This window comes from Megalopta genalis, chromosome 1 (genome assembly GCF_051020955.1).
Source record: "Megalopta genalis isolate 19385.01 chromosome 1, iyMegGena1_principal, whole genome shotgun sequence".
Lineage (NCBI taxonomy): Eukaryota > Metazoa > Arthropoda > Insecta > Hymenoptera > Halictidae > Megalopta > Megalopta genalis.
Window position 1 is genome coordinate 13084875 of NC_135013.1, and position 23832 is coordinate 13108706.

Below are 23832 nucleotides of genomic sequence, written 5' to 3' on the forward strand. Positions count from 1 at the left end.
ATTTCCTGCTATACACAAATATTTCTAGATCACGACATTCGGCGGTGTTCATTATAGACGACGCTTTTATAACAATAATTCTTTAGGTTTACAAAATGGGCTATAAAATTGCTATTGAATAAAAATTTCTGCACAGTTTTGAACTGTACAGAAATGTTCATTTCTTCTGGATTTTCCGTAAACAATTTCGAGAATTGAGCCATTTTCTCAGTTGTTCGCTCCAAGAATACGTAGATTAGCATTTTATTGCAGGAAAACCAAGCGATGCGGAACAGTGATATTTTCTGCTATAGATTTCCGCATGATTCAACATTATACACAAATATTTCTAGATCACGACATTCGACGGTGCTCATTATAGACGACGCTTTTGTAACAATAATTCTTTAGGTTTACAAAATGGGCTATAAAATTGCTATTTAATAAAAATTTCTGCACAGTTTTGAACTGTACAGAAATATTCATTTCTTCTGGATTTTCCGTAACCAATTTCGAGAATTGAGCCATTTTCTCAGTTGTCCACTCCAAGAATACGTAGATTAGCATTTTATTGCAGGAAAACCAAGCGATACGGAACAGTGATAATTTCTGCTATAGATTTCCGCATGATTCAACATTATACACAAATATTTCTAACACTGCATATTCAGCGGCGCTTGTTATTAGATCGCGGATTTTACGCATTCATGACCAAAACGAATAAATCGAATAAAAAACTGAAAAGAGATTACAAGAATTCAATAAAACTGTCAATTATTTTCAACTTATTACGATCGTCAAAGGAGAAATTACATTTTCACCTAATTTCTGTTTCTTACGATTAACGCGGAGAATTTTTATTCCGCGCGAAGATCCGCAGTCCATTTGCCATGGACAGCTATGATTGTCCTTCTAACAAAAGAATTCTTGCGATCATGCTCGAGTAGAACTCGAAAGATGTTTCAGCTTCGCGTCTACTGCAATGCATTCTCAAAAGATGATCCACGTTTGCCGGTATACCGAAGTCCATGCGATTTCTGCCGGTTGATTGCTAATGAACGGGAAAACGTTGCTGGCTGACAGAACACCGACATCATCGTTCGTTAAAATGCGCAATAACGCCAATAGCAAGCCGCGTTTCATATCCATTTGGCCGAGGAGGAGTCACGATTCACGGTCGAAGCTTTTACGAGCTTATCCGGCGGGGCGGGGCGTGGGGAACGTTAAGACGACACCGTGGTCGCATCAACGGAAACGGCTTATTCTTTCGCTGGCATGGAGCGGCAGTAAAGGACGCTCGGCGGCACGAAGTTAGCGCGATATAACGGTGCACATGGACGGACACGTAGCGCCGCAGCGTTTATTCCGCTTTACGCTTACATCGTGCCTCCGGGAGGATGGCTTATGAACTCTCTGGTTTCACTCTTTTCTCTCCCTTTTCCCTGCTTGACGAGTGAAAATAGCCGTGACCGCGTTTCCCCTTTCCCGTTCCTCCTATTCCCCGGTTCGCCCCGGCTGATGTCCGAAACGACGCGGAGAATCGTGAAATCCGCGGCGAATTTTTTTCCGCCACGCTGCGAGCGCCGTGTCGCTTTTGCGTAAACACGATAGGGACGCCCTGCGGGACGTATCCGAAATGGTGGTGGAGTCCGGTTTATTTCGAAATAAGCTGCCGACGGACTCAAACAATGCCGACACCGGTGTCGCTGCGAATTTAAGCGTGCCTGCGGTTTCCGCGTCGCGGCGAGGTTTCCGCTTCGCGGAGGAAGATTCGCCGGTTACTTCAGCTTGCGAAAATATTTTCCGCCTCGATGCGGAGACTACGTTATTCACGTTCACAGCTTATTTGCAATTTTTAACAGTGACAACGTATTCGTAATTATTCAGATCGATTGCTTATTTGTGGTTATTGCAAGCGCGGGCTTACTTGCAATTATTGACTGCGATAGCATTTTTGCAATTTTTTACAATGACAGCTTATTCGTAATTGTTCACGTTCACAGCTTATTTGCAATTTTTAACAGTGACAACGTATTCGTAATTATTCAGATCGATTGCTTATTTGTGGTTATTGCAAGCGCGGGCTTACTTGCCATTATTGACTGCGATAGCATATTTGCAATTTTTTACAATGACAGCTTATTTGTAATTATTCACGTTCACAGCTTATTTGCAATTTTTAACGGTGACAACGTATTCGTAATTATTCAGATCGATTGCTTATTTGTGATTATTGCAAGCGGTGGCTTACTTGCAATTATTGACTGCGATAGCATATTTGCAATTTTTTACAATGACAGCTTATTTTCGATTTTCGAGAGTGGGAACGATAATAGAAAACGAATTCAACGAAATTCTACTTCTTTTTTGCATCTCGGAAACGAGTAGACGATATCGTTTTTCTCTGTGTGCTTGAATTTTGCAGCGTTTTTAAACTGAAATACTCCACGCGATAAAAATTCGCCTGATTCGATGAGTGAATAAAAAGTGGAATTTGTTCAGAATTGACTAGAATAAAACACGCGATAAAAATTCTCCCGAATTCAGAGACGGACAATAGATAGAGGCAGGACAAATATTAGATCGTCCCATCAATTTTTAATAGCAGCTCGCATTTACCGGGACTGTTTTAACAGAGTTTCGAACGATCAATCTTTCAATTTAGGCAGTAATAGCCGAATCTGTATCGATCGACGGTAACTAAATGCCACATATTTGTCGACACCACCGATCACGCTTTCAACTTAAAAGGTTCGCTTAGCGTTTTTTTTTTTTTTTTTTTTTTATAAAAGGCACAGCGATAGATTCGCTACGAATCGCGATCGTTCCGCAACAAATTGGAAATCGAACGCAGCAATTGGTTCATTAAATTACAGCCGTGGCAACGGGCTGGACGATTCATAAATAAAAACGATACCGATCAGCCGACAGAGCTTGCAATCAATTGCCGCGAAAGGGAATGGACAGGCCGGCGCTGCCGTTGCCGGTGGTATCGGCTGCATAAACCAGCCTTGTAACGATTTAATCGTAATTTTACGGGTCCCGTTTTATTATGCGAATCGTGGTTCCGCTTGCGAAATTCTGGACCGCGAAGAGGAGCCAAAGGTGCATCGAATAAATCTCGAATAACCGTTCCATGTTAAATCGTGCAGCAACTCATATTGCAGTTACCAATTCGGTGTTGCGCTCTTCTCTCTTTTTTTTACAGAGAACTTTCCGAACCTGTTCGAAACTTTGTTATCGCTGTTTCAGTATTTCCAAACAAAAATGAGCAATGGAAACCAGCGAAACCATTATTTCCGATAATGCGGAGAAGCAAAAGTGATAATCGTGGATTTATTTCTGTTAAAACAAAGATGTAACCGTGACGATTGTAGAATGCTCGTTAAATGTGATTTTGTGTTGGAATTATCGAGTTTACGCAACAGTGGTATCACGTGTTAGTAATTTCTATAATAAGCGTCCGTATGTACGCAGTCAATTAACGGTTCGCATCATTCGAACGTTATCCGATTTTTCGAAACGTTAATCAAAATGTGGAAATCGTACAGCTTGCCCAATAACGTCAAAATTGGAAAACAAATGAAAAAACTTGCCGCCGAACGCGGCATTTCAATTATTGCAAAACTTGTACAGATTCATATATATCTACCTAGAACTGACGAATTTTGTTCTGCGACTAAAACCACCAGGTTTCCACCAGGATTTTATGGATTTGAAGTTTTCCCTTTGCAGAGACTCAAGGATGTACGATTTTTGTTTTCGTCATTCTATTTCACTTCGAATGCTACCGTGGCACTTAAAGTAGGCCTAGGTGCAGGTTTCAACAGTTTTGCATGTTCCAATCGTTCGAGCAAGTTCTTTGGGAAGAAATTATTTGAGAAATCTTTCTGACACTTTCGCAGACTAGCGAAGATTTAGTGAAGCATATGTTGAAATGTTAAGATTGTAGATGTATATATACACATATACACATATACACATATACACATATACATGTATATATATAGATAAGATTAAGATGTATAGATGTTGAATACAGTAAATTCTTCCGAATTTTCCTTTAGCTTGTAAACAAAAATAGACAATTTGAGGGATGAGGAGATACGATTATTCGAGCCTTGCACCTCATTTTTATAATTGTTGACAATCGGTAACTATAAAAATGAGCTGCGTGATTCAAATACAGTAAATCCTCCCTAATTGTCGCTCAGATTGTACGCAAAAATGGAGAATTTGAGAAAAGAAGATACGATTATTCGAACCTTGCACCTCGGTTTTATAATTATTGACAATCGGTAACTATAAAAATGAGCCGCGAGACTCGAATACAGTAAATCTTCCCTAATTGACGCTCAGATTGTACACAAAAATGGACAATTTGGGAAGAGGAGATACGATTATTCGAGCCTTGCGGTTTGTTTTTATAGTTACGAATTATCAACAACTGTAAAAACGAGCTGCAAGGCTCGAATAATCGCACCTCCTCTTCCCAAATTGTCCACTCTTATGCGCAATCTGAGCGCCAATTAGGGAGACATTACTGTAGACCGTTGTAGAATCACTATTCACGAAACTATGACAGTAAGAATATCGACTGAATTTTTCATCCGAAACAAGGCCTATTAATCTTGCTCTCAGCAATTACAAAATACCATCGCCTTATCCCTTTGGTTTCCTCAAAACTACGTCGCGTAAAAAAACTCTCTAAACAGGATCAGAAGAAACGACACTCTATGCAAACCTAATCGCCTAAAGAAACTGACCTGGGCGAATAAAGTATCCGATCCGGGCAGATCGAAAGAATTCTGGCGTTCACAGCGCGCGGTCTCTAATGATCCAAACGACGCGGATGTTAATCGATTCGAAAAGTGCTCGCGGCCCCATCAGACACTCCATCGGTCCCTACGTCGAAGGGGTTGCGAAGACGTAAACGCGTGAACCGCCCTTAAGTCGAACAAGTAGCGACCGCGTTCCGTGTTAGGCGAAGAAGAGTGGCGCCTGTCTAGTGTTTCAACCGGGGTTCGTCGTTCGCCGGCCGGGTAAAAGGGGTTAGGCTAAGTGGCAAATAAAGGGTAGCGACGAGGTTCGAGTGGTGTCTCGTTTTTCTTGGCGCCCTTCCACTCGTCAACCTGGAAGAGAGGCTCTCTATAGCTTTTCGGAAATGGAGGAACACTTCGACACACGGAGCCTATCCACCGGCGAGAACGCCGGAGTTTAGGGGTGCGGGCGTCAGGGGTGCAGGGAGAGATGGTTATAAGAGGGCGACACCCGCGGAAGAAATAAAAAGAGGTTTCGGCCTGAACTTGAACGCGCAGCGAGCTCCGGAAATTTGGAGTCCCGTTCGATTTCCGCTCACGCTCGTTGTCCCCGTGGTGTTCGTTTGATTTATTGCTAAACGCGAGCCCCGCCGCTCGCAATTTTCAGCTCGACCGGCGAAGGGAGACGGCATCATGCTCTTCGCGAGCCTAATTCACACTCGGTTTATTTAACGCTGAACCTACCGAAACGGTTAACGCATTCTTTGTTTTACGGTTGCTGAAATTAGAAAGGTTCTTTCATTGTAAATCATTGAATAAATTTAATCCAAACATACATTGCAATAAAAATTTTTCATCTCGTTACGATTAAAATACTATTTAAGAAATTATAAACTTGAAGACGGAAACATTTACATTGCTAAATATTATTTGACAAAGATAATCAAATAATATTGTAATAATTATGCTTCTCGGATACGTCGAAGACTGAAGTAGCATATAAAACAAATGACTTCTCAAAAAAAGTCTATGTTATTTGATTCCATGGTTGCAGGACTGCGAATCCCTATGCAAAATAAAAATCTTCCAAATCAATCGTAAGATCGGTTGAAAAAGCTGTGAGATCTTTTTTGCATTCGAATGGTGACTCTGAGACACCATCGAAAATTCTTACATCACGTTCCAGAATGATTTCGACGTTATCAAATATTTGTCTATATTTAAAAACCTGTTAAAAGATTGTCGATTTAATATATGTGCATAAAATGCACCAAGTCACGTAGAATCGGCGATACTAATACTAAAACTGTTTTCGATTTAGTGTTAAAATGGCATCGAGTGCAAAGCGTTAATAGGAGGAGTCTATATATAAAACAGGGTTCTTAGCATCTTTTTAAAAAAAAACATCTTCTCATTTCGAGTCCCAATGGGAATGGATAAAAACAGGTTCTTGAAAATAAAAGTCTCATTTCGAATAGAACCTGCAAAACATGAAAATAACAATGGATTAAATGTGCAATAAATACATTAACTGCGAGAATTGAAACAAGCTGGCAAGGAATATGTCAAAGATGACTGTGTTCCATATTTATCGGAAAGCGAATGAAGGAATGGCGACATAAATGACTGGAATGACAAGCTGAACAAATGCAATACGAAGCTGCGAATGCATCGAAAGTATCGGCAGAGAGAATTATCAGCAGAGAGTACACATTTATGTCCCATCCGATCGTTAAGTGTGATTTATTGGATGTTTCATGTTTTGCTTTACGCGGTCGTCGTAACTGAATTCAGAGATTCGCACCTGAGTCCGGACGATATCATTTCCAGAGAAAGCTTGGCCACTCGCGGAGACAGCATGGTCAATGTTAGCGCACGTCACGCGCACTGTCGCATCGTTGTCCGTTTCGCTCGCGGTGAGTTTCTCAGTCGCAATACAATGCTTCGGAGATTGCTATCTTTGCGATAGAAAAGCTTATCATCCTCTCAGAGTCTGAATCAAAGGCCGACGTTTTGAAAATATGATGTTCAAATGATTACGGTCGAGAAAGTACTAATCATTGTAATTGTAAAGAATGTAGCACTACAGTAATTTCTCGCAGAAATGTTCGAAGGTCGGAATTGAAACCGGCAGATCTGAGAATACAGTAATGTCTCCCTAATTGACGCTCAGATTGCACACAAAAATGGACAATTTGGGAAGAGGAGGTGCGATTGTTCGAGGCTTGCAGCTCGTTTTTATAGTCGTTGACAATTCGTAACTATAAAAACAAACCGCAAGGCTCGAATAATCGTATTTGTGGACAATCTGAAAATTAGAGAGACATTACTGTATCGCGACTCTTTGCGTCCTGTTTTTATAGTTGTTGACAATCGGTAACTATAAGAACGAGCTGCAAGGCTCGAATAATCGTATCCATGTACCTCGTAGCTCCGCGTGGTTTTCCTTACCTGACTCACACTCAACAGGCCATTTTGTATTGTTTCCCGGGAATTCGCGTCGCACGCCGCATCGCACGTTCGACTGATTCCCTCGATCCTTAGCATCGACGTAGCAATAAATTACAAAGGCGGCGGACTAGCACAGGGAAATTCGCAGCAACCCGAAATTTGGCATTTGCAGGAGAAATTACTACACCTAGATACCAGAAGAATGGACTTTTCTTTATTGAACTAAAAGCCGAGCTAGTATCGAAATTCAAGGTCGCATGCCGCATCGCACGCTCGACCGGCTCCGTCGATCCTTACCATCGACGTAGCAATAAATTATTACATAGGCGCAGGATTAGCACAGGGAAATTAACAGCAACCCGAAATTTGGCACTTGCAGGAGAAATTACTGTACTCGGGTACCAGAAGAATGGTCTTTTCCATATCGAATTAAAGCCGATCAGATTTTCTAGCAAAATGATAATTATTCGACGGACAAATAATCGAACCGGGTCATTTTTATGGGCTCGGTATGGAAATTCAAGGTCGCATGCCGCACCATACGCTCGACTGACTCCGTCGATCCTTAGCATCGTGTAGCAATAAATTATTACATAGGCGCAGGACTAGCACAGGGGAATTAACAGCAACCCGACATTTGGCATTTCCTGGAGAAATTACTATACTTAGATACCAGAAGAATGGACTTTTCCTTATCGAATTAAAGCCGAGCAGATTTTCTGGCAAAATGATAATTATTCGACGGACAAATAATCGAACCGGGTCATTTTCATGGGCTCGGTATCGAAATTCAAGGTCGCAGCTCGAGATCATCGAGCCGGAAATACATAAAGTGATTCCGCGAGGCTCGGCAACGTAATCCCGTAGCAATGTTTGCCGTCCGTGATGCGATACCTATCAGCCTGCTGTTCACTGACGGGTTTCCGGGGGCTGAATCCGATGGCGCGATGTTCAACTGTTTATCGTTGTTATTGTTTTTCGACCCTATCTCAGTCTGGCCGCCCCCGCTCACCCCGGTGAAATCCGATTTGTAATGGAAATGCAGTGTCCAACGCCGGTCTAATCCTTCGGTGGCTGTTGGAGCCTTTTGTACGCTTCTGTTCGCCGCCTGAAAAAAGAGATGGCTGAAAAGGGGTCTGCGAAGCACGGTCATAATCGAGGAGACTTTTTTCGCGCAGAAATGATTAGCTTTCCAGATATTACGTCGATGATTCATGAAGCGTTACATGCGATTGGACTAGGATTGCGATAAATCCTGCTTTCGAAGCTGCTTCGACAATAAGCATTTCATGCCATTGGTTTGGGTTCGACGTGAATTAATAATTAATTTTTCGAGGAGATTCTACTTCGGCTCTTCACCGATTCGTACAATCGACTCAACTGTTTTCGATTCGAATAATCAAGATTCCATTGTTCATCCTTTTCTTAGAAAGTCCAATGGAACGTGCTCAAAATAATAATGCTGCAAGCGAAACATAGTTCGCTGTTCACGTCGATTTTCATTTATTTATCCCTTTCGTATGTTATATTTTATGATCGTGTACATTCTTTTAAAAAATTATCCGAAATTTGTCAACGAAGCACGAAGTTATTTATTTTGTTTCAACGCACAGATACAATCAATTGTTTCGACGCATGCACCGTACGATGAGAAATGCGAGATGCATTTCTTTCTCATAACGTGGCGTGGAAAGACGAAAGACCTCCGCAGCCAGGTCTTCGAATTACATTCGCCCAGTGCTAGCCAAATTGGCTGAGCCGCAACGGAAATGCATTGCCTGCGTGAAGAAGAAGAATCGTAGGACGTCAGGGCCCGGGCTTGCGGACCGGGGTAGAATTGCGGAAATAAGGACGGATGGGGTGGAAAGGAGCAGCGCGCGAGAAGAGTAACCTGACCGCGTTGAAGGGGCCGTCGATCGTTATTAAGAGGTGAAAATATCCTTCCCGGCGGAGATACGACGCCGGCGATAAGTCCGAGACGGACAACGGAGGGACGATAGGGGCGGGGGTGTCGTTAACGATCTAATACCGAGCCACCGGCGAAGTGGATGCTCCCTTGCCCCTCGTTCCACCTATCCAGACACCGTGGTGGCACCCTTCGGTCCTTTCGGCGAACAAGGGAGGGGCGGTCGTCGAGGACGCGGGGGAGGGAGACACGGGTCCGCCACCCACAATTCCGCTTGCGGGCACTGTAATTTGCTGTATGCATGCATCCAGAGATGGATAGACACGGCCGGGCAGCCGAGCAGGTCCGGGAGATCTATGGATTTATGCAAATGCAGGCAGTTAGAGTCCCGAGCAGCCTCCGCCGTTGAATAATGCGTTGATAAGATAGGAGCCCAGTGCTCATATGCCGCTACCTACCCTACCATCCGCCATTGATTTGTCACCCTTCCGTTCGCCGTCCTCCACCCAACCTTCGTTCCTGTTTCGAATGAATTTCGACGAAAAAACCAAGATCATGGTCTCGCGTTCCCCGGTAATCCTCTTCGCTGCTATACGCGAGTTCCTGCTTACTTTCTTCAAGATTTCTTAGTACTTGTTTTGATTTCAATGTTTACCCTTAATCTTGGAGCGACGCCGTGCTTCCACAGAGAACGAAGGGTCACGCTGACATTTTCTCAGAAATTCTGCGAGAATTTTATAAATATATTCTTAACTATATAATAGGAGACTGTAATTCAAATGTTGAAAACAGGGAAGAGGAACTTCGTCATCCTTTTTGTAGTACAGAGTAGCAAAAATTAGTTTACGGAAAATTTTCCTGGGGTCGCGGAAGGCTAAGAACGCTTAGAAATAATACCGAAATGACGCATAGTCAATTCTTATATATTTTTATACACGATCTCTTTGATCTTGATATGGTTCTTGATCTCTTCCTATAGAACGCTCTTAGTTGGCGTGGTTTAGCTGCCCTCGACTTGCAAGAGATCAGAGTACTATTCCAGGGGACACCCTGAGTCTATGATTAATCTAAGATGACCTAGAATGGGGAGAATCCCTGCAAACGTTGTCAGAATCTTGATAGGAGGATTACTATCTTCCTCTTTTGGTGCAAAATGCCCTAAATGGGCGTGGCTTGATCTCCCTCGATTTCTACAGGGTCGAAACAATGTTCCAGAGTGCATTTCACGCCTATGCCTGATCTAGAATGATGCGAAAGAAGCTGACATCCCTCTCAATCTCGTCAAAAACTTCACAAGGTTCTATCAATCCCTTCTTCTCTATTTAGAGTTTCTTATGTGGGAGTGGCTTTATTGCCCTCGTCATCAATACAGCAGTCTATGTACAATCTACATTCAGAATTATGGTACTTCCGGGAAATGAGGTAATCCTGAGGTCATTCGAAGCAACTTTCTCCTTTACAAAAATTTTCTCCGAGGCATCGTTCACGAGTTATTAACGAAAACCACTGACCAATGAGGAGTCAGCTCGGTTGGCGCAAGGCGGCCGAGCTAACGAGCGGACGAAGCCCAATTCCGTTCATTGGTTAGGTCAGTTCGCACCAGCTAACCTCGCCTCTCATTGGTCACCGTTTTTCTTGAATAACTCGTAAACAAAACGACGGATTGAAATGACCTTAAGAACCCCTCGTTTCCCACTTGTATAATAATTTTAGGACACTCTGTATATCTATACGTGAAATAGAACGATCCAGAGTTGACAACGAGTTGAAAAATTCACGCAATGTTTATCGCGTGCATCTGCAAGGGCGTACACCTGCCAGCACGTTCTCTAGGTCGTTAATCTGCAAGTGAAACAAAAGCATCTCGCGGGATGGGTTTCCACGAGCAAGATCTAAGATCTCTGGAGAGATTGCCGGGCTACTCTACCGCGGAGACGGTTCGTTAGCGGAAGGAGGCGAAACTGTAAGTCCTGGCGCAAATACCGTCGATTACGTGCCAGCAGGTACCTACCCGTCGTCCTCTGCGGGTTCCTTCGCCTACCTGTTCTGCCAGGTGACGTTACCTCTACAAGAGGGAGATCTCTTGTGAAATGGTTTGTACACATTATGGCTATGAATCCTATGGTTACGAATTCCAAGAAATAATAATGCTAAAATCTTGCCAAACAAAGATATTTGAAAACGACAATATCATTAACTTTCACTGGCGCATAATTTATGTGGAGTACACGCAAAAAGATTCATATCGTTTTCTACATCTACATCTACTATACAGGATGACCCACAAATGTCTGGCAATTCGGAAATGGTGGTTTCCTCAGATCATTTGAAGCAACTTCTTCCTTTACAAACATTTTCTCCGAGGCACCGTTAATGAGTTATTAACGAAAAGCAGTGACCGATAAGAATCGCGAGGCGGCCCAGCCAACCAGCGCACGAAGCCCAGTTCCGCTCATTGGCTCGGTCGCCTCGTGCCAGCTGAGCTGGTATTCGACCGCCTCGACCGCTGGCGCTGTTGGCCCGAACGCCTCGACCGCTGGCGCCGTTGGCTCGGCCGCCTCGCGTCAGCTGAGCTGGGATTCAACCGCCTCGACCGCTAGCGCCGTTGGCTCGGTCGCCTCGCGCCAGCTGAGCTCGCCTCTCATTGGTCACTGTTTTTCGTTAATAACTCGTTAACGGTGCCTCGGAGAACATTTTTGTAAAGGAAAAAGTTGCTTCAAATGACCCGAGGAACCCGCCACTTTCGGATTGCGAGACATTTTTGGGACACCCTGTATTCAGTATACTGTTTCAATTATCCTTTCAATTTGAAGTGAGATAATACACGTCTTTCGCAACTAACAAGATGACAACGAAAAAAATGTCAGATTGTTACGACGAATGAACGAGACTGTCGAAAACTAGACTGCAACAATTTCAGGAGATTTTGAACTATTTTAGAATACAGTTTAGATAAATTATCTAAAAGTACATTTGTGGAAGCATCGACGGATCAGCTGCTCGCGATCGACAGGAACGATCGAGATCGAAATTGTCGTTCCGATCGCGGCAAACGGCAAAGATCGACAAAACAATCGCGAAGGGATCGTAAGGTAATAGTACAGGAAACTACCGATTCGGCGCAACGAATTGGTGCGTCTCTCGTATTTCATCCGCCGGTTAAATCGATCGTACACCTACGGCCTCGCCGAATAATTCCTGTCGCAAGCAGAATAGGTAAACCTGGAATTTATTACGCGTCCGTTGCACTCGACTCGCGAGAGAACTCGGGGAAATCGGTATCAGACATTCTCAGGACTCGCACCAATTATCCGCCGGCTGAATGGCCGGAGCGAAGATATTTTACCCGGCCGGAAGTATGTATTGTCAAAAATTCCAGCTCCGCGAAGCTGCCATGAGTCTGTGAATCACCTTTCGCATATTTTTCTGCGATCGAAAACGGGGAAAAAACCAGAACTGTGTCAGGCCACTCGCGATCCACTGGGCTAACGGTCCTGTACAACGAATGTTAATTGATATTTGAATGTTAATTGATAGTACAAATAACACGAATTAATTGAAATTAGGAATACGGATATTTCATTGAAAAGCGCAGGATTTAAACATTTGTTGGAGTTGTAACTGTCGCAACTGTAAATGTTCTCCATCGAATGCAGAGAGCAGATGTTAATTACTTTTGTGCAGTGGAGAAGTATAATGCAAACAGTAAGTGCATAAAATCTGCAGTTTATTCACGAGTGATACGAGCATTGGAAATTTTTATACTCCGTATGAATTTCGGCAAGTGAAAGTTCGGTAGTTACTTTAATTGCTTCGACAAGTCGACGATGAATTCTTTTTAACGAATTTTTTGTTCGGCGTCACGCCCGTTTTATTTCTATCATAACCGCATGAAATCTGTGGTCGAGTAACAAAGAAACCGGGAAAATAGGAGAAATCGTAGTTACGTACTCTGATAAAAAGAAATAAAGAATGCAGGAGAGCGATGCTCGTTTATTTTTCGATGCTGACAGCTGACAAGTTGAAGCGGCTCCCAGCGTCCCGAGACCCCGTGAAAATGAGAGAGGTCAGCACGTGTTAAGCCTGCAATTTACAGAATAATTAGCCGTATCGAATGGCCCGACTCGCCTCGAGGCGAACACGCCGCGGATCCTTCATCAGCGCGGACAGCGTCGGCGAAAATTCCACCGAGGGGTTACGTAGAGGATCTTGTGGAACACGTAGGAAACACCTGGATTAAAACTGTTCCATCCTATTTCGACTCCGCGACGATGTATCGTTCCGAACTTTACTCTCCTCACTGACACACATCCGAAAACTTGCCTCTCAAATACGGTCGACGGAATCATCGTTCTTAACTTTTTTATCTTTCTTGTCGCCACGTTCGAGAATTGCTGAAAAAAAACCAACTTTAACCCTTAGCGCTCCGTTGGCTCCGCTATGGAGACATCCGTCACTTGTTCCGTAAATCCCAAGGCTCTGCTGCGGAGCCCAATGTTTTTAGCATGATTACACCGAAGATGCTATCTTTTTTTCGACGTTGGCAATTGTTATTTGTAGCGAAAACGTGCTTAGCGTGTGTACCATTACGATTAAAACATTTTTTGCCCATTTTTATACTTGGCAACATCAAATGAATAAAATCAAACGCTTTCGCAAGGACGTGTAATCTTTTCCGCTCGAAATAAGACTTCCTTTATCTCGGGCGCTTTGCTCCAAAAATGTGCCGGAGTTGCCGGTAGTGATATTTTTCAGAAAAATGCTGTTCAACTTTATTTTAGAACGTCCGAAGAATATTTAATAATTTTTAATTTAATTTAATTATTAATCGAGCCGATTCCAGTGAAGATTAACAATAAAAAAATTCCGGCAAACTCACGCAAAAGATATTTTTGTTTCGATAATTCCGTATCCAAACAGAATTCAACGGACGATACGCGATGCTAATTTTATAATAAATCGCGTCAAAGAACACGAGAGATATATTTATTTAAGAATTGCGAAGAATATCGTTAATAGTAAATTTACCCATTTCGATGAGGATGCATTTGCTGCTTGGAAAATTCGGTCACAATTCACGACGTCGATGCACCGACCTCGCACAATGTTAAGTAGATACCATTACGATTAAAACATTTTTTTGACCATTTTTATACTTCGCAACATCAAATGAATAAAATCAAACGCTTTCGCAAGGACGTGTAATCTTTTCCGCTCGAAATAAGACTTCCTTTATCTCAGACGCTTTGCTCCAAAAATGTGCCGCAGTTGCTGGTAGATAGTACTCGAGAAACGCGTGGAGCACTAAGGGTTAAACACACGAAGGATGAAACGTACAATTATTGTTTTCTTATTAGATATAATTCTGCAATGACTAAGATAAATTCTAATAACGACGTCTTTGAGATATCGGAAAATATAACCTTGATATAAAGATCTCTTCTCTCGTGATAATTCTCATACCGAAGCAAATGTTTCTTTTCTTATACATTTTCTCGTATCGTTAAAAACAACTGCGTGACATACGTTAGAAATATCGATCTTGCTACGATAGCCTGGTTTTGATACGGTTACAATAGAGACTACTCGAACTCTTAACGTTGATTGTGTGTATAAAACCGGTAAGTTTCCATTTCATCGAATGCTTCAAAGAATTTACGAATTTGTATTTCTTCGAGCATGATCGAGCGTTTAATGCCGAAAAGAAATGCTTCCTTCGCCAACTTCTGCGAATCGATGCAAACAATTTTACATCGAGGAGGCTAAAAACGCTGCACTTTCGTCTCCGTTCTACACAAAATCAACGGAAAGTGTTCCCTCGAAAAACCCAAAATCAATACCAAAGAGAACGAACAACTGATCCTTTCTCCACCGGTTTGTTGCTCCAATGTCCGACCAACGAAGAAAATTTGACGCGGTAAAATAAAGATCGAGTCCGGCCCGAAACATTACAAATACAATTTCCGAGAGATAACCGTGAGCGTGGAACGCGGGCCGAATTAACGAAAACGACCCACTCCACCTAAATTGCTCGATACAAGGTCCTCGGCACGGCGGTGGTCGCTGCCCCACTTCATGGAGGGGAAAAACACCGTTGTCCTCTTTACCGGTGCATCATGGGCGCGTTATCTGCCGGCTGCCTCAACGAGCCGAGGCTGGAACGACTGCGGAGAGGCGAAGTTAAGTCGAGCCCTAGCTCGAATGTCTGTGACGGCAGCGAGACGAGTAGTTAATTAACACCTCCCCCGCAGTAGTGCCATCAGGGTGAGCGGGTCGCAGCTTCTCTCCGCGGCCGGAGTACATCAGTACTCCTCTCTTCCTCTTTCCTTTTTTTTTTCTGTTCACCGGGGGCGAATAGGTTGGGGTGCCTGCCTGCCTTCCTTCAGAAACCAGCGGCGGGCCGCAGCCTCTTTCAAAGCCTCGTCCTGGCGAGAAGTCGGAAAGGCTGCCGCCCTCTTCTTTTTCCGCCGATTTTTCTGCTTGCCCGCCATGCCGGTCGGGCCACGGTAATTAAGACACTCTAACGGGAGAAAGGAAGTCACCGGCAAGTCGCGGGACCTCATGTATTTTTAATTTAGATAGCGCCGTGGCCCGGCCGGTCCGGACATCCACCGGCTTGACCGGGAACGGCGCCTCGTTTCTCGTCGATGGCCGGAGCTTTGTTGTATCTTCTTCAGGTCTTCTTTAGTGCTAGGACCATTGTTTCTTTGTTTCTTTCTGTTCGTTTGTACTAATTTTGAAATAATCGGTCAATCAGAAATATTTAGCACTACCCTCAATTGTTTACAGATTTGTATAACGGACTTTACGGTTTTTAGAATAATTGAGCCGTTTATTTCGTAAGTGGCATAAGTCACTTTGTTTTTAAGTCGATATATTTAAGGGTTTGCGTTTTAACATGTTTAAAAATATGGATGCTAACTTTCGAGAAGATTTACTTGTATTTGTTATCTCAAGATACTGATATATTTTTCTCAGTATAAATAATTTCGTATAAACATTAAAAAATCACCACTTTTCATTACGGTAAAGCGACTTACGCCACTTTCAAAATAAACGGCTCAATTAATTGTCCTAATTTCCGTAAATAGGAGAATATTTGCCGTTTATGTGAAAAAATGCCTTTCTTTTACGTAAAAAAATGCCTACATACATAAATGAGGCATTTTTTCACGTAAACGGCAAACATTCTCCTATTTACGGAAATTAGGAAAATTAATTATGTATATATATACATAAATGAGGCATTTTTAAATATATATATATATATGTATTAGAAGTTACATTTTAACACTGAACTTATCGAATCCTAAAAGTATGTTACTTTATAACACGATAAAAAGATTTTTAGATCCTTCGTCATGTTTATTGTAATGTATAGTTGGATTAAGAAATGTATTCAATCATTTTCTATGAAAGAGTTCCTATAATAATGTCAACAAAAAATTATGACCAGTTCGGTGAATCGTCCAGTTACAATATCTACTTGCATTCTACTTCAACATTGAAACAAATCTTTAAATTAATTTATTAAAAGTCTGGAGCGCAATTTCTGCTTGACAATTACAGGACGCTGCTATTATTCTCCCAAAAAATCGATCAAAAAGAGACGATGATCCTAAAACCAGTATCGAAAATTGATAGAATTTCTTCGGCATCTTTTTAGTTTCGGAGAATTAATTTTTCGGAATTGCGCATTGCTCCCAGGATTCTCCTGGGAGAATCGATGGAGCGATTAATTCCGACGAATCATCAGCCGCGATCACGTCCCGATCAGTAGAGAAATCAGTGCGAAGCGGAAAGTGGCCGAGGCGGGTTTCCCTCTCGCGCTTGCATCACGACGTCATAAGTAAACCGCCGCGCCGAGCTTGCGCGTTGTACACAGTAATTATGTGTTAACTACCCGTTAAGCAGCACTTCGTTCTAATGACGTCATGTACGTCCTGCTAACGACGGCGCGGTAATGCGCCCGCCGTGTACAGTGCTTGAAAAGCCGAACATTACAAATCTCGTGAATTACCTTGGATTCGGGCCGGGTTCAACGCGTACCCGCCGATCGATTATCAAGTCTCGCGGAGCGAGTAATTTTCGCGATCTCTTGCCGGCTAGATCCAGACGAACCTTACCTTGCAGCTATTTTCCCATCTGTTTCTTCGTGATCGATGACGATCTTTTAAAATTCTTTTTGGCGCAAAAAGACGCTAAGAATGATTTTTACAGCGATACGAGCAAGAAATCGTTCCATGTGTACTTTACAATTTCGTTCGATCATCTAGTGCACGCGACGTTAATGCGTCTTCTATGATTTCTCGTTGTATTATTAGATTGTGGATTTTATTCGATTAGGATTAACATGAACAGTTCAGATACGAAAGTGTGTTGACATTAGAGGAATTTACAAATATTGTCTCCAAATTAGTTGCCTCCAAAGTTTGAATCATTATAGGCTGATGCAGGCAATGGGAATTCGGAATTGTTTTTCAAACAGGCGGATAAGAAGGGCTGAGAAAACAATATACACGGTGTCCCGAAAATGTCTCGCAATCTGGAAATGGGACGATCCTGCAGTCATTTGAAGCAACTTTTTTCTTTGCGAAAATTTTCTCCGAGGCTTCGTTTACGAGTTATTAACGAAAAACACTGACCAATAAGAAGCGAGCTCGGCTGGTGTGCGGCGGTCCAGCCAACGGGTGCACGGAACCCAGTTCCGCTCATTGGCCGTCTCGCGCCAAATAATCTCGCCTCTGATTGGTCACTGTTCAGCGGAACTGGGATTCGACCGCTCGACCTCTGGCGCCGTTGACTCGGCCGCCTCGCGCCAGCTGAGCTAGGATTCGACCGCTCGTCCGCTGGCGCCGTTGACTCGGCCGCCTTAACCGCTAGCGCCGTTGGCTCGGCCGCCTCGATCGCTGGCGCCGTTGGTTCGGCCGCCTCAACCGCTGGCGCTGTTGACTCGGCCGCCTCGCGCCAGCTGAGCAGGGATTCGGCCGCTCGACCGCTGGCGCCTCTCATTGGTCACTGTTTTTCGTTGATAACTCGTAAACGAAGCCGCGGATTGCATTTTCGCTAAAGAAGAAGTTGCTTCAAATCACTTCAGGAATCCCCTACTTTCGGATTGCGAGATATTTTTGGGACGCCCTGTATGCATTATGTGAAATAATATAATTTACAAAAATATGACTGCGCTTCCTAAAACGCTTACGGTGTCTAAAATCAAACGCAAATATTTTGAAAAGATCTTTTACATATAGCATTGTTTGTAAGAAGTTTGTGTCACGTAGAAATTTCATTCCTTCTTTAATAATTTAATCCTTCCACTATTGAAATTTTCATTCATTCACTTTCATTATAAATACATCAAATCCGCAGTCTACAAATAGCCACTGGAAAATTCATCACTATCCTAAATTAAAAATTAATGAATCACTGAATTATGTCTGAAAGACTTCCGCCCAATTAAAATCGAATTGACTTTCTATCATAGCATGAATAAAAATGAATATAAATGTATACACACAATATTATTCGAAAATAGCTTATCCAAATATTTCATTCTTTTACAATGAATTCTACACTGATAAGTAGACTGCGGATTTTTATAGCAGAATAAAAATTCTCACAATTAATTGCGAACTACAGAATCTACGTAAACATTTGTTTCTGATAGCGTTATCGGTAGATAGCGATGTTATTAGTTGATAACGTTAGTGAAATAGTTTTACTGTTTCGCGTAAGAGCATGAAAATTGCATTCTACCGATGAGATAAAACAAGACGATATCTTTACGTTTAAAATCACGCCGATCTTAGTTAGGGTTACGGATTTAACTCGGCGGTTTTCAGCTGGAACCGTAATTTTCACGGGAATTCATTTTGAACGGTGGTAGCAAAGAATCGAATATTAAACCCGATTCCCAGGGCAGCTTCCCAGGCCGCTAATAAATTTCGCTTCTTTCCTCTCTGGCATCCTTAGCACCGGCGATAGCGTCAAATCCATCGTTCTTACAATGCTGGCAGGTAAAACTATCATTAATCTGGCCGCCTGCACCCGTTCCTCCTCGGCATTTGTCCTCGATCCACGTTCCGCAGGGTGCACCGGCGGACATTAATTATCGGAAAAAGGTCGCGCAAGAACGTGAGGTCCGCGTCCATATCGTACGCACCTGGAAGCTTAGATCTCGATGCGCAAAAAGACGCGAAGAATGATTTTTACGGCGATACGAGCAAGAAATCGTTCCATCTGTGCTGTACAATTTCGTTCGATCATCTAGTGCACGCGACGTTAATGCGTCTCCTTCGTTGTATTATAATTAGAATAATCTAATTATAAAATCCACAAGGATTTTGTTCGATTAAGATAAACATGAACAGTTGAGATACGAAAGCGTGTCGACGTTAGAGGAATTCACGAATATTGTTGCACTATTTTCGACTTATTAAAATTATTTAAAGAGAAATTGCATGTTTATTTCGTTTCTGTTCTTGACGGTTGATATAAACGATTATTATTAGTTTGCATAAAGATCCGCAATTTAGTTATACATGTCCTACGATTCTTCATTTTGTCGTAATTATAATATTGTAAATATATAATAGTTGCAGTCTACGGATTATAGATTGTCGTAGCTGAATAAATTCGTGATTTCATCGTGCGTAATAGTCCAATGAATAATCAATGATTATATTCTATTAATTGCATTATTACGTTTCATTTTCAATGCTCGTTACAATTCGCCATTATTAGATCGCGGATTTAGATTAAAAGTAAAATTCGTCTACATTAATTGCAGGAAACAAGAGCTAAATACAAATGTACTTCTTCGTTAAACAATGTTAACAATTTGAGACTGAGACAAAAGTACATTGATATCCTTTAAATGTTTCTATCGTTCTGCATTTTATCTTTGATGCATTTTTATCATAAATGCATCAAGACCACAGTTTACAAATAGTCACTAAAAGATTCGAATTTATCGTTATTCCATTAAATTGAAAGATCACTAAATTCACGCCAATTCAATTAATATCTTATCAGTAATATATGCTATTTCTACGATTCTCTTGTTAATCGACAAGATTATTTGAAAGTAGCTTATGCGTGTGCTTCATTCAATTATCAAGCATTTCTACAGTGATAAATAGACTGCGAATCTTTATGCAGTATCAAAATTCTGTAAAATCAGTTCAATCGATCGAATATAATAGTAATGCTTTTACCGTTTTGCATGAAGTGCATAAAATCCGGAGTCTAGTCATAATACATAATTGCAATCAGAACACCGATGTGGAAGCTTCCTTTTCCACACGGCATCTTACGTCCATTCTTCTTTTCATCAATCAGACTATCGAATATGTATTTGCATAAAAATCGGCGATGCAGTTATCAACAAATAGCAAAGCCATAAAATCGAACAGCGCGTAATAAAAGTTCCACCGTTCTTCAAGATGCTCGAACACTATTCCCCGCGTGCTCGCGCAGAGTGCTACTTTGGCGGCTGACAATGAGGAAGCGCATCGCGGCCGGCATTCTTTTTTTCAGCCGGCTAAAGTGCAGGGGAAAGACGTCTCGGGCCTCGACGAGAGGCAGCCCCCGTTACTCAGAACGTCGAATCCGATATCTATTCCCGATCCCGTCGATTCGACGACGTTACCGCGGGACTAACGACAACTCCCGTATTCCTCGAGCGTTCGACAATACGTCCTCCGCACTTTGCTCAGCCGTTCCGTCGGCGACGGGGATCGATTTTCATCGGGGGGGAGGAACCCGCGGAAAACTTACGAGTAAGCTCTTTCGCGACGGGAAAGAACAAAGACGCGGCAACTTTCGACGATCTCGCGCCGTCTCCGGGCCGGGAACGCGTTGCGCCATTACCGATGATAAATCGTTTTCGGCCGGCCTTGAATGGCTACGCATCCTGTCGTCTTCGTCTGCTTTCGCTGCACTCGAAATGTCTACTTGATCGGTGCGGTACGGAGTTGCACGATTGAATATAGAACTATTCCAGCGAGATGTTGAGATTTTCTTAGCGGACTGCGTATGTAGACTGCGGATTGTCCTTTTTAATAATCTTGATAAGTCCAAATCAGCACAACAAAACGCTTAGTTTCTTCTAAACTTTTCGCTGTTTGAAATTACGCCTGCTCATTTCTTTGCCATGAACGCTTGAAATCCGCAGTCTAATTGTTAGACAAAGAAGTGCTAGTCGACGTAGCTGCGAGCAAGATCGTAGCTCAAGCAAATGATTATGCTATCTTGGTACGTTTCGAATAGTGCAGCTACTTAAAACTCTACTAAAAGTAATAATTTATGAAGTAGTTATTTCTGCAATTATATTTATAATTTTGAGATGATAGATTTAGCAAATTTGAAGCAGTATGTATATCAATATTCCTCGATCGTTTCGAACGCGTCTAGCATCTGAAATTGCACCTGCTCATTTTTTTGCCACGCACGCTTGAAATCCGCAGTCTAATTATTAGACAAAGAAGTGCTAATCGACGTAGCTGCGAGCAAGATCGTAGCTCAAGCAAACGATTAGTGCAGCTACTTAAAACTCTACCAAAAGTAATAATTTATGAAATAGTTATTTCTGCAATTATATTTATAATTTTCAGATGATAGATTTAACAAATCTGAAGCAGTATGTATATCAATATTCCTCGATCGTTTCGAACGCGTCTAGCATTTGAAATTGTGCACGCCCATTTCTGTGCTGAACGCATAAAATCCGCAGTTTACTCATCACTCTAAACGGAATCGACTACAAAACCAACGTCCCCAAAAATTAAGGAGGTCGTTTCCGATCGTATCACGATATCGTAACGAGCTTTACGAGCACCGAATTAAACGCGGGAATCGCGACGTCTCTGGGAGAGGGGGGAGGGGTGGAGTTAACAGCCTGTTCGCGTTTTCACATCGGGACATATGTCTCGAGGAATTCAGAGACTCGTAAACAGCTTCACGGAGAGCGGCGCCGATAAAAATCTAGAGCCTCTGCGAACGATTCGTGTTAAGGGCGAATCGTATAGCCGTCACTGGCTCGCATAAAAAACCGTCGTAACGGAGCTTACGCGACGGTGTAACGCGAATCTCGAGTGGTGGGTGCCGCGTTAACCGGCCCTCGGAATCGTCGCAGATCAAAACGCGGAATCCGCGTAACTGAAAACCGTGATAAATAGGCCGGCACGAACGGCTAAAGACGCCCGGCCGACACGTTGCGACAATAGCAGAAGTAACGACCGTGTTTCTTGGACCGTTGACAGGGTGGTGGAACCTCGCGCACGCATTGCGAGCCATAAGGAGGACGGGGGAGGCGCGATATCGACGGCTTTTATACCGAATGATATAAGTAACCGAGCTAATAATTTAAGATCCAAGTGCCGTGGAACGCTGCAATACGACTTCACGATAACACTGTTTCGCGCGTTATCGCGTTAATACGCTGCACAACGACATATGTAAACAGGGAATTTCTGTGTCCTGGTGAAAGATAACGATATTTGCATTTCACAACATACGAATATCGTAACACAATCATGGACAAATTAAGGGGATTAGGTTCATAGTAGCGTAAGTACTGTATTCCTCATTGTGAAATAGTAGTGTTATTGTTTACCAACTGTATGGTTTATTGATCAAATTTACTGTTAAGATAATTTAGAGTCAAGCGAACTTATAGCAACTTTATAATTTGTTTCACTTGTTTTTCTTTTTAACATTTTGGTGTGTATAGATTACATTTTAAGACATAAGTACAGTCATAAATACAGTTTTTATCTATGGTAGATATGATTGCTTATCTGCGATCTCTGACATGAAGTTTGTTTTCCAGTTTATCTAGAGTCAGAAATTGCATTTAGATTGAGATCTAAAATCTAAGGCCGAAATTGCGAGTGAATAGTATTGCTCGGTATAAATGGATCTTATGGAAGTATAAAGAAATTGTGTCAAATCATTGCACACGTGTTCCTGTTTCATTACAAAAGTTTGTTATATTTCTTCATATTTACACGTAATCAATAATTTACATTGTTGCGGACAAATTCTTTGTCTTTCTTGCATACTCAACATACAATTATAAAAAAAAACTAGTCCTAGGAACGTTCATTGAACGATCGTGAGCTCGCTTCGTGAATTCTCACCATAAACGTAATCATAACGGCTGCTATAATTACAAAAATGAGGAGAGAGATGCACGAGACGCAACATCCTGAAAGAAAGGTATTAATTGTTATTCATTCCTATACTATGTAACGGTTTGAGAAATTCTTCTATGGAACGTTTTAGATTATTATATATATATATACAGTCGTCACTGATATCGAGACGAAGAGACGGAGTACATTAAATTCTGCCCAATTTTCCTTCAGCTTGTAAACAGAAATGGACAATTTGGAAAGAGAGGAGAAACGTTTAATTACAGTAAATTCTCCCTAATCGACGCTCAGATTGTGCACAAAATTGGAGAATTTGGAAAGAGGAGATGCGATTACTCGAGCCTCGTGGCTCATTTTTATGATTACCGATTGTCAACAGTTATAAAAACGGGGTGCAAGGCTCGAATAATCGTATCTCCTAATCCCCTAAATTGTCTATTTTTGTTTACAAGCTAAAGGAAAATTCGGAAGAATTTACTGTATTCAACATCTACACCTTAACATTTCAACATATGCTTCACTAAATCTTCGCTAGTCCGCGAAAGTGTCAGAAAGATTTCTCAAATAATTTCTTCTCAAA

At 42.1% G+C, this 23832-nt stretch overlaps 2 protein-coding genes across 3 annotated transcripts in view; one reads left to right on the plus strand and one right to left on the minus strand.

The window, feature by feature from the left end:
• The window catches only part of LOC117228837 (uncharacterized), a 144468-nt gene that overhangs the window by 69164 nt on the left and 51472 nt on the right, over nt 1-23832 (plus strand). The gene's annotated exons all lie outside the window — the stretch shown is intronic.
• LOC117228838 (uncharacterized) overlaps nt 23062-23832 on the minus strand; it is a 38571-nt gene continuing 37800 nt past the window's right edge. For both annotated transcript variants that reach the window (XM_033484850.2, XM_033484849.2), the window contains exon 3: nt 23062-23305. In XM_033484850.2, the coding sequence (XP_033340741.2) occupies nt 23190-23305 (116 nt within the window). In that variant the 3' untranslated portion in view covers nt 23062-23189. The remainder of the gene's footprint in view (nt 23306-23832) is intronic.